This window comes from Hippopotamus amphibius, chromosome 12, assembly GCF_030028045.1.
Source record: "Hippopotamus amphibius kiboko isolate mHipAmp2 chromosome 12, mHipAmp2.hap2, whole genome shotgun sequence".
Taxonomy (NCBI): domain Eukaryota; kingdom Metazoa; phylum Chordata; class Mammalia; order Artiodactyla; family Hippopotamidae; genus Hippopotamus; species Hippopotamus amphibius.
Window position 1 is genome coordinate 103774188 of NC_080197.1, and position 17868 is coordinate 103792055.

A 17868-nucleotide genomic window follows, 5' to 3' on the forward strand; every position below is an offset into this window, starting at 1 on the left:
ATGTGGTATTAGTAGCCATTTGTGTACTGCAGATCATTTTTCTAATTAAATGATTGCATTATGTCCAAGTGGACTGGTGAAAACTTTCACAGTAAGAATGGTGGTTTTTGCTACACCATAATAAGCCTTGATTGACTCTGGAGGAAGTCTAGCTGAGCAGCAATTCCTCAATCTCTTTACCCCTAGTTACACACATAGAGAAGGAAATTGTGTAGAAACTTAAAATGTAAGAGAATGTGGCATTTTAAAAACTTTATTGTAGGGATATAGTTTTCCATAATTGAAATCAGAAGAGCTGCTTTTATTTGCAGTGGGGGGAAGAAAAGTATCCTGTCAATAATAACTTTTCTTCCTGACCGACTGTGAACATAAGTCGCTTATAGACTGCCTCAGAGGGAATAGAAAAATTATTCTATTAGAAAAGGAGAGCGTAGGCCTTGTGGATGCCCATAATCTAGAACTCTTAGATGTTTAATTCAAGTTTTTATGTGTGTGTAGAGGATAGTAAACAAAGAAGAAACAACAACCCCCCAAATTTTTTTCTAGGGAAAAAGTATATAATTTTATTTAGAAAAAAAAGCTCTGGGGCTTCCTCGGTGGTGCAGTGGTTGAGAATTCGCCTGCCAATGCAAGGGACATGGGTTCGATCCCTGCTCCGGGAAGATCCCACATGCCGCGGAGCAACTAAGCCTGTGTGCCACAACTATTGAGCCTGTGCTTTAGAGCCCGTGAGCCACAGCTATTGAGCCCATGTGCTGCAACTATTGAAGCCCTAGTGCCCAGAGCCCATGCTCCGCAACAAGAGAAGCCATGGCAGTGAGCCTGCACACCACAACAAAGAGTAGCCCCCGCTTGCCACAACTAGAGAAAGTCCGGGTGCAGCAACAAAGACCCAACACAGTGAATAAATTAATTAATTAATTAATTAATTTTGAGAAGGAAAAAAAAGCTCTGCTTTAGTAACGAGAACAAATAGAATCATTCATCCCAACTACTAGGATTTGTTCAGAGCTTTGAACTTTTGATGGCTTTGAAAGCAATATATACCTTCAGTTGGAAACTTAGGAAGTTTTATTGTTGGAAACTTAGGAAGTTTTATTTATATCAATTCATATCATTTCACATTACTGATTTTCACTCTAGCCACTGTTTATTACTTATGTGATTATCTAAATGATGTTTCACATTTGAATGTGATTCAAACATATGGGGTCTTTAATATTTCCTAACAGAAAACGTATTTCGTTATTAGTAAGAGTGTTTTCACATTTTCCCCCACAGGTGTCAGAAAATTTTTTCACAAGCAAAATTTACTTGCTTTGGGACTTTATTCTAAAATTAATAAGCTATTCTGTAAAACGTTTTACTGATTAAAAGCTGTTTTCCTTCATAAAGGAAGAACTCATTTCTAATTTCATGTTCAGCCTCATGTTGTTTGGGGTTTTCAGGGTCATAGTCTTTTCCTTTTGGTTTTCAAATCACTAGTTCCCAACCAAAATGATTTAGTCATGTAGGCTAAATTTTTTTTTTTGGCCAAGATATTTTGGCATACATGGGGGACCTGAGAATTTGATTATCTGCTTTCCCTAAGTTCTGAGATCATGAAACTGCGTCTGTCTTATTTATTGCTAAACTTCCTAAAATCAGATGGCTGGATACCATATCTGCCTCCGTGATGAAGGCTGCTGGAGTGGTACTTCAGGAGACACTGTCTCCTATGTGAATGGTGCCTTCTGCTTAATAGGGACAAGTTTCTGAATCTCTCTGTACTTCAGCTTCCTCGTCTATAAAAGGAAAATAAGTCTACAACTTTTTTCCTATCAAGTGGGATAGTATTTGTAAGGCATTTAGTGCCTGGCACAGTTAAACATTCAATAAACGTTGGCTGTCGCCATCTTCATTATCCAACTCTCTAGCAAAGGCCTTAGAACTTGGTAAGCATGGACTGAATTATTTTAAATAACTTAATAAGAGAAACCTTGAACCATGTCAGAGGTTAGATGTCCAGTTTCTTTTCTTGTTTTCACATACACAGTTTTCAAGGACTAGTAGAAACTGTTGTCCAGATTGCTTATTGATTCTTAGCTTTTGGACTAAAATCTGTCACCAGATTTATGCTGTAGACTTTTCTGATCAACTTCAGAATACTAAAGAAAAGCCAATAATAACTTTTTCTTAAATGAAGTTTGTTACAAAGAAATTAAAAAATTGGTTCCGTATTATGCATATTAAGACCCAAGAATTCAACTGTAACACTATTAGTATTTTTTGTTTTATTTTTTTATACGGACCACCGAAAATCGAAACTTTTAATCTAGGTCATTATTTGGTGCTAAAATATTTCTAGAAGAATTTTGATCCTTAGTTTTCTGAGGTCTCCACACAGACTTTTCCTTCCTCCCTCCTTCCCTCCCTTCTTTGCTTCTTTGTCACTGAAAGTAAAAGAACTCATTTAGGATAATTATATCTTTTCCACAGTAATTACTACTTGTTAACTTCTGAGAGTTAAGACTCAGCAAGAGGTAATAAAGAAGACTATGAACCTATTAGAAGTTGTTAGTAGAGACAGTTTTTTAGGCTGCATACCTTTTAAGTTTCCATTCACTGTTTCTGAGAAAAGGAACCAAGTAGTGAAAGATGGCGTTAGATATCTGTATTCTGCGTTTTTCACGCTGTAACTGTAAGATAGTCTAACGTACATACGGGCAGCGCTTTGCTCATATACTTTGTATCTCAGGATAGTTTTATCTAGAACTTCAGTGAAAGCTAAATGGATGCCTCTTCTCTGAGGGAAAATAAAACTAGTCTATCATATGACAGACTGAAAAAGCCATGATGGCATGAAAATATAAATTTTGCGCATATCTTTTTAAAGAAATTCCTTAAAATTTTGAAATGCTTTGAATTTTGATTTTGTATTTTGAAGGTACCTCAGCTGTAGAATGATCATGCCTTTTCTTTTGTAAAGCACAAATATATTTTAGATATTCCATAACTTATATCATTAAATATTTTTCCCACAGAGAAAAACGAACACTAAAGCAGGAAAATGTGAAAGGATGGGAGGAGAAAACACTTTTGTTTCTAGAAAAAATAAAAACTAAGATTTATTTTAAGTACTTTCAACATATTTGAAGTAATTAAAATCTGCAGTGTCAGAATATGTATTTTATTCTCTGTTTTATGAAATTATTTGTAGCATTGTTTAATTTCTATTAAATTTTAAAAATTTTCTTGTTTTAAATCGTCCATATATTCAGATACATTATACACTAAATATACACTGCCATGTTAAAAAAATTAATAATCTTTACACATTTCTTTTAGAAACACATTTTCATTCATGACTTATTTTCCCCACTGTAATGAACGTGATTATTTGTTAAAGTCTGTGGACCAGGCATGATGCAGGAATCAGCTGTCATTTCAATGAATTAATGTCATCACTTAAGTAAAAGTCAAGGTCATCTTGGGCGGTGAAGCACTGTAAATGGTCTGATGGGTATATTACTGAACAAATGATCAGATTGTGGAACCTCAGAACTGCCTGGGACTTCTCTTTAAGTGCTTGCCCTTTGTTTAGTCTGCCAAGTAGTAAGTCACACTCTTAATGAAAAAATGTTCTTTTAGCTGATTAATACATTTAGCCTACACTTTATTCAGTAGTAGTTTAAAATTGTTTAAATGTCCTTCAGGACTTATAAAAAATTGTATAATACTTAATGTAAAAAAGGACAGTCTTTAAGATTCTTCGGTTAAACAAAAGCATATACAGTAAACAACTTAATGGAGGTAAGATTATGCATTCTGCTCTTCATATATTGTTTTTATAGGCCATCTGTATAGGACCAGAAAACATGCAGATAATGTATCCAGCTATATTCGACCAGTTACTGGCATTTGTAGAATTTTCCTGTAAACCTCCACAGTATGGACAGCTGGAAACAAAACACATTGCAAATGCAAAATATAATCAGGTAATTTGCTATAAATTATATTTACTCTGTAAGATTTCATGGCTTATAGTCAGTTCCACTGAAGATGGACTTTGATTATCTTGGAAGTTTTCATTCACAAATAAACTTTCATATGTCTGTTAACAGTGAAACACTATTTGAAAGACCTTTTCTGTGTTCCCTTTTTTTTTTTTAATTGTTTATTGCTTTTTTTTCCCAAGTGGTTCTCCAGAAAGTTTGGCGTTTCATGTTACTTTCTTCAAAGTTCCTTTCTTGGTGTCTTCATCCCACTATAAAATGGCTTCTAAATCCCTAAGCCTAATCGTATCTAAAAGAGATACCTGCAATACAAGATGAAGAAATCCGTGTGTGCTAAATACGAAGTTGTCTACTACTGGTGTGAAATGTAGTTGGATTTTACACAAAAGACTTTTATAGCCACAGTTGGCAGATTCTAACTTTGTTTTGGCTTAGGGGAAAAGTAAATTTCTGATTGCATGCACATGCTGATTTTGTTCACTCAACATAAAATTACAATTTTACATGGTCCGAAAAGTAGTTTTAATGTGTATTAACTTTTCTCATTCTATTTGTCTTGCAACACAATGGAATCACAATAGATCCAACTATTTGCACCGGTGAGTTACACATTTCCTAAAATTGTCCTAACCTATTGGCAACAAATAAAGTACATCTTTCCCAGTGTTTGGTAGAATGCTCTATGTACTTTTTCTGATAGTATTAATTTTTGCCTGGCTGGAAAATTATTCTTTCATGAAGTACATCTCTCTTTGAAAACTTTGCATGTAATATAATCTGACCTAAAACCAAGGCCTGAACTTTAAGACAAAGAAGCTTTCGCTTTGAAAACAATATGATATCATTTAATCTCATTTTTATTTTAACTCTATGTGAAAATATTACTTTCTAGGCGGAATGGGTAGCCTTGAATTACGTACCATTTGCTGAAAGGTCTTTAGAAGTAGTTGTGGATTTATACCAAAAAACAGCCTGTCACAAAGCAGTGGTGAATGAGAAAGTACTCCAGAATATTATTAAGGTATTTTTTTAAATTTCTGTACTTTCATTTAATGATGACAGTATTATTGAAATTTCTCTTTAGGTAATAATATAGTATCACATATTAAGATAAATGGAAAATATAATTTGTTATTATTTATAGTGACTTTTCTTCAACATTCATGGACATTATTTAGGAAGCCGTTTTTCTAAAATGAGAAGGTTTTTTTAATGAAAAATATTTTAAAGTATGCATTAGATTTTTTTATGATTCTTAAATGTTGCCACACAAGACAGTAGGCATCTTATTTCTTAGGACAGGATACTCTATGATTTTGGGGCCAGTGAACCTGAGAGTGTTTCTCATCTGTAGTAGAAGGATAATATCAATACAGAATTTTATGGCTAAACCATTAAGAGATTCAGTTGATACATGGCATTTAATGATACTTGCCAAGTAGTCAGTGTTGCATAAAAAGTTAGGTTTCCCCTTCCATCAGTAGACAAGGAAATTACTAAACTGCCTAGGGGACCTTGGCAAGGATCAACACAAGTAACATTTGAAAAAGGAGGACCCAGCAAAGTGGAGGAGATATGGATCAATTAAACAAAACAAAAGATAAATATAAAAAAAAATTTTAAAGCAATGTTGAGAAATCCCACTTAGGGAGGTGACAAGGCCTGAAATAGGTCTGAAAAGGTGGCTATGGGTCTTATAAGGCATCATAAAGAGTCAGACTTTATTCTTTAACCATCGAAGAGTTGAACATGGAGGAGTGACACGAATCAGTTTGTATTTTTAAAGGAATTAAATAATCGCTTTTCTGTACTCCTGAACATGTTCTCGATGCCACTTACTACATTGTATTGTGGTTAATTGGACAAGGCTCTTACTTCCTCAAAAATCATGAGCTTCGTGACAGCAAGAACTGAATTTTCCAGTTCCACATGCATTCGCCGAGTGTATACTATATGCCAGTCTCTGTATTAGTTGCTTAAATATTTAAAAAATATATGTCAAATGTATCTGCTGTGCTTAACATTCCTTTGGCATCGGTAAAATATTAATCTAGTAGTAAATCATACTTTTCATTTATCTCACCTTGAGTTATCACATGTTAATTCAGAGTGGCTGGTGTGTAATTTAGCATGTGACAGAAGTTCAGGCCCTGACTAGCTTTAACAATAACGGGGCATGCTTAGTTGGAAAATCCAGAGATAGAGAGAGGGCTTTAGGATTGGTTGATCCAGTGGTTCAGTACTGTCATCAAAAACCAAATTTTTTTCTCCCTGTTCTGCTGTCCAAGAGGTTGACTGTGTTATAACTATGTTTCTCCTCATAGCTGTAGGATTACATGTCATTAGCAGGTGTGTGTGTGTATCAGATTCTTCTTCTTAAGTTACTAAAATTAAGTGAACCAGCTTTAGGCCCATGCCCACTCTTGAACCAGTGATTATGGCCAGAGAAATGGAGTAGATTGATTGGCTTAATAAACTAATCATCTCTTTACCTTAGTTTCCAGTCAGATGTGGGGAGGGGAAAGGGATAAAGAGATTCTGGGTATGCTGATTATCTGTTAGTGGAGGCCCGTTTTATGCTGATATGTAGTGGTTCACGTGTTCACTGTGTGAGTGAGTCTTCAGTTAACAATTTGTGTGGAGGATGATGAGATCAGGTTTTATGTTCACTCTATAACATTAAAATACGAACGTGTATCTCTTCTATTCTTTATCATTCTCAGACTAGAATTTTTATATGAAAGCAGAATTTTCACCCCAAGGCACATTATCAGATGGGGTGCTGAAACTATGTATTGGTGGTGCTCTGCGATGCCTCACTGTGATAGCTTGGTCAGTCTAGCCTTCTAGTTTTTCGATAGTACTATGACCAGAGAAATTCATTCTGAACCACCAAATTAGGTCTTTAATGATTAACAGCAACCTGTTTCAGAAGTTGACCAATTAAAAAGTAAGTCTCAATATTTTAGTCACTACCTAGTTCAGATGCTGTGCTGTGTCAAGGGTTAAAGAGAAAATAAACCACGTTCTTTGAATTATCAGTTTTTCTCAATTATTTGGAAAAGGAAAAAAAATACATTAAAATGTTAGTGTATAGAATATAAAATTCAAAGATTTTCAAGATAAAGCATAAGACTTCAACGTAACGATGCTCTAGGCCATGTTTACCTAACTAACCATTAGTGAAATAATATGAGCAGAATTGATCTGTCTTGGATGGGAGAAACACCATCAGTCAATTATTTTCTGCTAGGCGAACTATGGCAGAGTGCTCTAATTTTATAACATCATGTTAGAGAAGCTGCAAAATTGTGAGTTTCCTACTCTTAACTTTTCAGAAAACATCCCTATTTTTTATGATGAGAAACTAAGGTTCAGAAAGGTTATTATTCAGTTCTTATTCAGGGTCATTGTTTGTAAAATGGATGTAGGACTTATAAGCATATCTTTCTGGGGAATTCCCTGGTGGTCCAGTGATTAGGACTCCATGCTTTCAGTGCCCAGGGTGCTGGTTCGATCCTTGGTGATGGAACTAAGATCCTATATGCTTCAGGGTGGCCCAAAAAAAAAAAAAAAAAAAGAAGGATCTTTTTGTAGGCAATATGATGTGAGGACCATGTCTGAGAATTGGTCTTTCTAGAAAATAACATCCTATTTAAAATGAAAATACCTATGTTGTTATTTGATACTCTCAGCTATAGTTTTTTTTAAGTAATTAAAATTGTGTGTATTTGTTTTAATTAGTACTTATCTTAAACTGTCTTTATTTTCACAGACTCTTAGAGTTCCTCTCAGTTTGAAGTACTCCTGCCCTTCTGAGAGCACATGGAAACTAGCAGTATCTTCTCTCCTCAAAGTCCTTTCTATTGGGCTACCTGTTGCCCGGCAGCATGCTTCTTCTGGAAAATTTGACAGTATGTGGCCAGAACTAGCCCACACGTTTGAAGACTTTCTCTTTACTAAAAGGTCTGCTTACTTATTTTTACAGTTAAGAGAGTCTTTCAAGAAGATTATACCTGTAATTGCTCTAAAAACAGTATTTCTCATTATTCATTAACAAGGTAATTGACTTAAGATTGCTGGGTTATGTACAAAGAACAAATGGATTAGGCGTTTATCCACTGGGTACGTTATCTGTGAGCAGTGGAGATGTTTGCTCTTTACAGTGTTGTTGGTTGTAAGACAGAAGTCTATATATAAGATCACATGAATGCATCGTAATTAAGGAGCCATGGTTTTAATTTGTTGAAGCTAAAAAGATCCATTTTAAAAATCTGATGCCCATTTAGCATTACAAGAGAAAAACAGTTTCAGAAACTCAGGGGGGTTTTTTTGGAATAAATAAGATCATTGATAGTAATGAACAGCTCTTTAAGATGTTTAAGTTTTGCAAAGAAGAATGGAATTTTCATTGTATACTCTCCAAACGAGGGTGTATCTTAAGGATGCTATTTCGACCCCTCGTTGAATGAGAATAGGATAATTGGAATATGTAATGTTTTGAATGAGGAATCTGCTGCAGTCTGTCTAGAGCTGTACTATCTAATACAGCAGTCACTAACTACAATTAACTTAAAATTTTAATTAACTAAGTCACATTGAAAATTCAGTTCTTTGGTCCCACTAACCACGTTTCAACATTGCCATGGGTGGCTAGTGGTTGCTGTAGTGCTGTACCCTTTATAATTTATGGGTAAATTCTGTTAATCATCTGTGTTTTTAAAAGCTCAACCAAAGTTTTTTGCTCTGCTCACAATATCTAGTAAGGATACTAACTATAAATTAAAATAAATAAACAAGGAGTTCTGAGATCAGAATATTCAAGCTGTGCACAATTGAATAAATTCCTGATTTTATTGATCCTTAGGGTTAGGAGGAGTGAACCTTTCAACTTTGTGTACTACTCCCTTCCCTCATTATAAGGCATTTTAAAAATACAGTTCAGTGTTTCTGATATGTGATCCCAATAATATGTTCCTGAAAAGCTTTTCTTTATTGGTACAATAGCTAGCCAATCAGTATTTGTCTGCGTGTGTGTGTATTTTAATACCTGTAATTAGAGAAACCAGATAACACCAAATAGAGCAAAAATAGCCCTAGATACAAAGCTCTATACTGTACCTCTAAATTTAAATATGATAATACTATTTTTACATATATAACTTTTATAAAAGAGAAGAACTTAGGTTCAAATATCATGTAGATCTAGGTTCAAATTGTGGCCTGTCATTTATTTACTGTGTGTTCTTGGTCATATTACTAGCCATTGGAAACTTCAGTTTCCTCTTCTGTCAATTTCATGATAATACATGTGGTTACTTTGCAACATAGGAGGTAATATAAATAAGCTCTTTAGTACAGTGGCTGGCTCTCTAATTTTTGCTGTCATTATTATTGTAATAATCATTACCATCCTATTCTCAGCTGTTTTTAAGTGCTTAATATTTCATTGTTTCATAAGTTTAATAGAACTTTACTGCTCATTCTTATTGAGCCACAGGGTCTAGAATTTGCTTTGGTTCTCTCAGAACTGTTGATTTATTCTCATCTTGTTGGAACAGTTTTCTGCTTTAGAAAGTCTGAATCAATCCTCTTCTTTTCAGATGTTCTCCTTTACTGTAAAGATATTTAGTATATAGTATTTATTACAAATTAATGATCAATGGCAATATAAGTGAATTCACAGTGGTAATTTTTGCTGTTAACTCCAGCTGATGGTATCTTTACTTCTAGTTTTTCATTCATAGTGCTAAAAGAAGTTTAGTTCTACAGGTTTTGTTTAGTTCAAGATTGGACCAATTATTTTTGTAGCTAGAATTTCATGTTTGTAATTAGCTTAGTCATTTATACTAATTACTTTAATTACAAATACTATTCTTTTAAATAAATGATAATGTTCTAACTTGGGTGAGAAAATATATCTTTTTGATACTCAAATTCTGTTCATTTATTTTCTGTTTGTATTTTCGGGAAATAGTTTACCTTTAAAAATCAAATCTTTCATTTATTTTTTTAGTGTACCTCCAGATAACCTCTCTATTCAAGAATTTCAAAGAAATGAAAGCATTGATGTTGAGGTAAGAAAGCTATTTAACACATTCTCCTGTGACCATTTATGAAAACCAAATAGTAGAAATGTTGAAACTGTAAAATTGCTAAAAATCAATCAATCAATCAATCAATCAATCAATCAATAAAGGGATAGGTTGAGCTTGAACCTAAAAGCGTTAAAACTCTCACAGAGGTTAAAGTTTACTTTTTAAAGCAGTGACATTTAAAAAATTACTTCCTTATATTTGTTAGCTTTGTGCTGTGTGCATGTTGACTAGATACTTAGTGGTGTGCATTTAATAATTTAAAAAGCAGTTGATTTAGTAAAACAAGTCAGTCAGTGAGCATGTATTCGAGAGCTTACTTTATAGTTTGACAAATCAGATGTTTGTATTTAAATTCATCAGTATGTTGCTCAGATTTTTCTATTTGTAACCAGCTGAAGAAGCAAATAATTTTTTTTAAAGAATATATTTTGCTGATTACAAATGGAATTTAAAAAAGTAGTTTTTGGTTATGGATTTTTTTGTTGGGGGGGTTTTTATTTTTTCCCTTTAAGTGGGATAGGGGAGCTTTTAAATATATCAAATCAAATAAATTACATAGAAAGCACAGGCATCATATTGATGTGTAGATGCAGAACATTACCTTTTGTCCCACTGCTCTAATTCTTGTAAAACTCTTCTTTAAATTTTTCTTCTTTTTCATCAAAAGGCAAAAAACACATTATATGTTAGAAATAAGCTGTTTAATAAAAATGAATATAACTTTACTTTCTAATAGCTCATTTTTATGGTTCTAAAAGGTGATTTAAATCTTGTTCTTAATCCTGTTTTAGATATTTTATGCTAACATGAATATATTTCATATGCTGATTTTTTTCTCCAGAGCTCTCTTTGCACTTATCATGTTGAAGATCAAAATTTATTAAAGTTGTCGTATAAGAAACAGTTTATAGTATTGAGCATTTTGTAATAAAGGCAAATGAGGGAAACACTAATTATCCTGCGTATTAACATTAAAATGCTTGTATACTTCTATTAAGAAAGATTCTTTAACTGATTTTCTTTTAAAATAAAATTTAAATTTTATTCTAGAAATTATCATTTGAGTCAGTCTCTTTCAAGAAAAAAAAAAAGCCTTTGAATTTGCCTTTTTTGTTTTAGGTAGTTCAGCTTATCAGCACCGAGATACTACCTTATGCCAATTTTATTCCTAAGGAATTTGTTGGTCAGATAATGACTATGCTTAATAAGGGATCAATACATTCTCAGTCATCTTCATTTACAGGTATGTTATTTCAGTGATTTTTTTTTTATATGTTAATAAGTATTGAAGTATTTTGAAGAAGCTGATTTCTACTAGAAATGTTCACTCCTACAATTGTGGTAAATGTAAACAGGAGAATGGTTAAGAATATGATGTGGAACATTAAGCTTTAGGAGGGGAGAATGTGGTAAGTGTTCTGTGAATTGTGTGTGGTGAGTTAAGTTGCAAAGCGCTTACGGAATCCACGTAAATCATTGCTGGCTGACATAAATTGCCAGTTTTGTGAAGTCGTGGATTATTGGGATGTAATGAGTGTGTGTGTGTATTCTGCCACTTAGTAGTTGGTTAATTTGTTGGTTAACTTAGTAGTTGGTTAAGTGTCAGTTTTGTCATCTGTAAAATAAAGATATTAATACCAACCTCTCAGGACTATAAATTGCAGTTAGTCCATTAAAAATTTTTTTTTAAAAGCCTTAACATTTGTTAAGGGAACTAAGATTTAGTGAGTGACCACAATGTGCAGGGTATTATGCTAGAATATTAATCTCATTCCTCACAACATTTCTGTGAGGGTAGGTTCTACTGTATTACAGAGGGGAAATGGGTTGAAAAAAATTGCCCACAATCTTAAGGCTGGAGACCAAAGTTCATCCTTAAAAAGAACCACATGTTTCTTTTGATGCCACCTTATTGGGAAATAAGATGTAAGTTGCTTTTTGCTGTTATTTCTTTTCTTAAAACCTGTGCTCAAGTGTTAAATGTAATTGTGGCATTATGATGTTATTTTTTTGATGAGGTGATTAAAAAGTTCTAAATTGTGCCATGTATATCCTTAGACCTCAGAATTTGCTGGAGCTGTGACTAAATTGTACTAAACCATGGTTAACACTTTAAAGAGCTTTTATATGTACAGTTTGAGCACTAGATACTGCTTACTTTGCAAACTGGTTCTTTCTCCTAGCCCAGACAGTTTTAAAAATTAATATGGTAAAGTGCAGGTTTAAAAATATTAGAGCCTCACAGAAAAAATTTTGAAGTCCACGTATCATAATGTAGTCAACATTTTATTAAGAATATTAAAAAATTATAGATACATGTTTTATAAAATACATTTTAAGAACCATATTTATAATTATATGTAAGTATTCTAAGCTAAACAAGGACTACCGAAGGGAGGGAGGGAATACGGGGATATGTGTATAAAAACAGATGATTGAACCTGGTGTACCCCTCCCCCCCAAAAATAATAAATAAATGAATTTAAAAAAAAAAAAAAACAGGGACTACCGAGTGACCACGTATACTTTTTTTAGCAGTTTTCTGATGATACCTCTTGCCATTTATAATATTAAATGCACCAAGATAAAGAAGGTACATGTACATTCTTCCAGTGACTTGACCATCGGACACAAATTTCCGAGCTTTAACTTGGAGTTTTCTTTAAACATATACATACAAAGTCTTTCTTGCTGATAAACAAGACCAACCTATAAACACAGAGGTTCCAGTGATTATTTTTTTTGGTCCCCTGCTCTTTAAGTATGATCTGACAGCCAAAGCTCACATATGTTTGAGGAAATCTTCCAACACGAAAGGGAAAGACCAAAACAAATGAAGCAAAGGTGAAAGAAACTGAGAGGAAAGAGATAAAATGCAGAGCCATAGAAAACATTTATTTAAAAAAAAAAAAAAAAATATATATATATATATATATATATAGTTAGGATGCTCAGGGAGATGGAAGATTTTACATTCATGAAACAAGAAAAGTGCTATTAAAATGGAACAATCAGAATACAAACGAGCTCAAAGAAACTAAAAATATAATAGCTAAAATTTGTTCAATGAAGGGCTGGAAGAAAACATTAAGAAAATATAACCCAGAAGTAAAGCAAAGACAAACAAGTGGATAATATGAGAAGAAAGAAATAAAATGGATCTAAGGGATCTAAGATCTGACAATAGGTCTTCCAGAAAGAGAGGATAGAGAGAAGCTAGGAGAGGAAACTATCAAAGAAACAAACTGAAGATATAAATCTGCAGATTAAAAGGGGTCTCTCAGTACCCAGAATAGTGAAAGAAAAAAGATTCACAAATAAGGCATGTCATCATGAAATACTAGAATAATAGAAACAAAGATGCTATAAGATTAAAAAAAAAAAAGAATTCAAACACAAGAGAGTTGTATCAAAAGGACATTGGAATTCTCAGTCGCAACACTGGCTGCTCAAAGACATTGAGACTGTGGTTTCAGAGTCATAAGTGGAAAAGGTTTTTAACGTGGAGTTTTATACCTCGGCCCACTGTTGGCCAAGTGAGAAATGTAGAATGGTAATTTTCAAATGTTAGTGTGCATTGTCCTCACCTGGAGGGAAGTCATTGCTGGGCTCTAACCCCAGACGTTCTGATTCACTGGGTCTGGGATGAGGCGTGAGGATTTGCATTTCTAACCAGTTCTCTGGAGAAGCTGATGTTGCTAGGAACCATACTTTGAGTACCACAGTAAAGTGACATTTTCAGAAATGAAAGTCTCAAAATTTTTACTTCCCATTCACTTTCTCTCAGGTACTGAGAAAATGCCCTGTGAAAACAAAGGAGTAAATCAAGAAAAGGGAAAGCGTGAGGTCTAGAAAAGTAAGCTATAACACAAGAGAGAATAAAAACTCTCGCAGGGTTAGGCCAAAGACTAGTTCCAGGGTATAACTGGACAGCATGTCCAGAGAGCAACTAGTCCAGAGTGGAACAGAGGTCAGGGTCCAGGGAAGATGTTGCCGAGAGAAAAAAAGAAAGAAACAGACAAACGGATTATTTCAAGTTTGACCATGTGGAAGACTATTGAGAGGTATTCTATAGTGCTGTTTAAGTGTATAAAAAGACCAAGACAAGAAAAATGTTGAAGTGATGAGAGTGGGTGGTCTTGCCTTGTTTTTGACCCTGAAAGGGAGAAAATTGTTCTCTCTCTCTCTCTCTCCATTTTTCATAGGTACTCTTTATCAGTTAAGGAATTTCCTTCTGTTCCTAGTTTGCTATGAATTGTGTCATTAAGGTGTATTTATTTAACCTTGTATTAACCATCAAACCTTATTAATTCTACAGAAGCAGAGATTGATATTCGTCTGAGAGAAGAATTTTCTAAAATGTGCTTTGAAACACTGCTACAGTTTTCCTTCAGTAACAAAGTCACAACACCTCAAGAAGGCTACATCTCACGAATGGCACTCTCAGTGCTCCTAAAGAGGTCTCAAGATGTACTACATCGTTATATAGAAGATGAAAGATTAAGTGGTAAATGCCCCCTTCCAAGGTATATGTGTATATATATATTTTTTTTAATTAAAGAAGGAAATACAGTCGTAGTTAATAATTTTTAAAAGCTCTGGAAATCAAGTGTTTTCATAAGTGACCTGAACTTAGCCTGAGGCTGTGTATAATTTTATTTATTCCATACAATGTAAATATTCATAAGTTTTGCTGCAGATATATTCATGTGTTTTATCACAGGGTGCTTTTTCAGACTACACATAAAGGTTAAGTAATATATGATATATATATACCAAATTACTTATTTGAATTTGAAAAAAAATGAATTCTAAAATATATCTTTTCAAGGATTTCTGGGTAAGGACCTGTGGGTCTGTATGAACACATGATTGTGAATCTCCCTAAGAGAAAATAATAGATTAATCATACTTTATGAATTTCCTAGTTTGTTTTACACTCATTTCTAGGTTTCTCTGTAAGTCATCTAGTCATGTCTTAGATCTTCTTTTCATCTAATTTGCTTAATTAAGCCCTTGTACCTAAACTGATCTGCTTCTCATTTAGTCAGGCCATGCCAGTTGAAGGGGCTCTAGGTCCTTCTGCTAAGCCAAGGCTAATCAAAGTTGGGGTATATATCAGAATTCATCAAAAAATAGTCATAAATTGTGGTTGTGTTACCAATCTATTTTTTAATGTGTAAGTTAGAATTGACGGCAAAGCAAATGAAGCAAACATGAAATAATAGTGGAAGACAAAGTCGTCAAAGTCAGAAAGAGTTAGGAAAGTCATTGTGGGTCCCATCTTGTAAGGCTGCATTGGAGAGGTAGGTCACTAACCCTGAGTCTCTGTGTACATTCTCATTTACTTAGAATAAATCTCCAGAGCTGGGCTTGACCTGTCAAAAGATACAGACATTTTGAAAGGTTTTGATATGTATTACAATTTGCCTGTCAGAGACATCTATCAGTTTACATTCTCCCAGGAGTACATGACTCTTTTTCCTCAATTTTTAGCAGTTTGAAATTATTTGGGATTTTATCACTTATTTTATCTTTTTAAAATTTGATGAATGAAAAAATAGCCACATAGTAGTTTGCTTTTAAAAAAATTTTTCTTTTCTTTTTTTAATTACCAATGTTTATTTGCCATTTGTATTTCTACTTTTAGGGTCCACTGTATTTTGAATTCTAGAACATAAATTATACCTCCTAATAGATTTTATACAAAAACATTCCGAAGACAGATGTTAGTAATTTGATTATTGTCATGATTGAAAATTGATTTATTAAAATTGACCTCTGAAGTATACTTGGAAAAGCAGTAATAGACTTGCCTTGATTGGAATTTTTTTTTTAGTGTATAAGATATTATTTGACTTCAGAAAGCAACTGTCCATTTTTTTGTGTTTTAAGTGTTTATTGCTTTAAATTGTCTTATTTATAGTTGTTATATTGTATCATCCTGTGTTTGATGCAGTATCATTACATTATTTTCTAAAAAGCTACACTGTGACACAGTAAAATACTTGTATACTTACAAAGGGAGGCTTGAAATAGTACCCTGTCATAGTATTAGGGAAATCTTATAGATTCATACCAGGAGAAGGATGTAGGAGAGGACTGTAGAGCAGAAGAGCTATATTTCTGCGGGGAGAAAGAAATCAAACTACTCTTGTTGGTCCTTTACTCCAAGTTCATTCTTCATTGCTATTATCTCCAAAAAATGTCACCTTGGGGTTGATTTTGAGCATATTTCTTATTTGTTGTTTTAGAAAGTTAAATAAGTACTATTGTAATTTTAAAGATACTTTTAACAGCATGATAAAATATGTGCAGTGGGCAATAGTGATCTTTATTTCCCTTTAAGCTTTGGCAAATCCCTTTTTGTACTAATTAGTTAAAAGGAAAACTTTTGTAGAAGTTTTAAAAACATATCTTATACAGTGTTTTAATTTTAAGTAGTTAAACATGAAATATCTTACAAATAAATTTAGATTTGCATGAGTAGATTGCCTTCCCCCCATTTTAATGTTGATAACTTAGAATAACCATAAATCTTAAAATCTTAATGGAAATAATTTCCCATCTTTCTTTCAGGCAGCAAGTAACAGAAATCATATTCGTTTTAAAAGCAGTCAGTACTCTCATTGATTCACTTAAAAAAACTCAGCCTGAGAATGGTAAGTGCTTAGAAACTCAGTTATTCTAAACATAATATTTATGTTCTATTTGTGTTGTATTTTTGTACGACTATTAAGTTAAATGAATTTTAGGAGCATAGCAGCTATAAGGGTTTTTTTTTCTCTAGGCCTTATGACAGCAGAGCAGCAAGTCCATTAGGATTGTCAACTGAATGAAATTACTTTGTCATCTTTCCTTTATTTTAAACGGGTTTTGCTGACCCCCACCGCCCCCACCGCCCCAGCTCTGAGCTGTAGTTGACATACAGCAGTGTATTAAGTTGATGGTACACAGCTTGTTGACTTGGTACACTTCTATTGCAGTACGTTACCGCTAGTGTTAGCTAACACCTCCATCATGTCACATAATTACCATTTCTTTTCCTGTGGTGAGAACATTTAAGATTTACCCTCTCAGCAACGTGCAGGTATATAATACAGTATTATTAACTGTAATCACCATGCTGTATATTAAATCCCCAGAACTTATTCATTTTTTACCTGGAAGTTTGTACCCTTTGAGCAATATCCCCATTTCCCTGACCCTCCTAGTCCTTGGCAACCACCAGTTTACCCTCTGTTTCTGTGAGTTCAGCTTTTTCAGATTCCACATATAAGCAACGTCGTAAAGTATTTGTCTGTCTCTGTGTGACATTTCACTTAGCATGAGGCCCTCAGGTCCGTCCCAGTGTGGCAGATGGCAGGATTCTCTTCTTCATCATGGTTGAATAATATTTTGCTGTGTGTGTGTGTTTGCAAATGTATATAAATATACATACACATACATACCACGTCATTATCCATCTGCCCACTGGTGGACACTTAGGTTGTCTCTGTGTCTTGGCTATTGTGAGTAATGCTGCAGTGAACATGGGCGTGCAGCTATCTCTTTGATATCCTGTTTACCTTTTTTGGGGACATACGCCTAGAAGTGGAGTTGCTGGATCATATGGTAGTTCTATTTTTAATTTTTTGAGGATCCTCCATACAGTTTTTCATGGTGGTTGTACTAAATCACATTCCCATGCACAGGGCACAAGGGTTCCCTTTTCTCCACATCCCTGCTAACACTTAATATTTCTTCTTTTTTTGACAACACCATTCTAACAGGTT

The 17868-nt window shown here is 33.8% G+C and overlaps 1 protein-coding gene across 5 annotated transcripts in view; it reads left to right on the forward strand.

Annotated features, from left to right (window-relative positions):
- Nucleotides 1-17868, forward strand: part of MON2 (MON2 homolog, regulator of endosome-to-Golgi trafficking) — a 114687-nt gene that overhangs the window by 84141 nt on the left and 12678 nt on the right. For 3 of the 5 annotated variants that reach the window (XM_057704095.1, XM_057704099.1, XM_057704098.1), the window contains 8 exons: nucleotides 3834-3977; nucleotides 4577-4594; nucleotides 4888-5016; nucleotides 7771-7961; nucleotides 10012-10072; nucleotides 11213-11336; nucleotides 14412-14619; nucleotides 16673-16755. In XM_057704095.1, the coding sequence (XP_057560078.1) occupies nucleotides 3834-3977; nucleotides 4577-4594; nucleotides 4888-5016; nucleotides 7771-7961; nucleotides 10012-10072; nucleotides 11213-11336; nucleotides 14412-14619; nucleotides 16673-16755 (958 nt within the window). The remainder of the gene's footprint in view (nucleotides 1-3833; nucleotides 3978-4576; nucleotides 4595-4887; nucleotides 5017-7770; nucleotides 7962-10011; nucleotides 10073-11212; nucleotides 11337-14411; nucleotides 14620-16672; nucleotides 16756-17868) is intronic. The other 2 variants (XM_057704096.1, XM_057704097.1) reach the window with 2 other exon arrangements.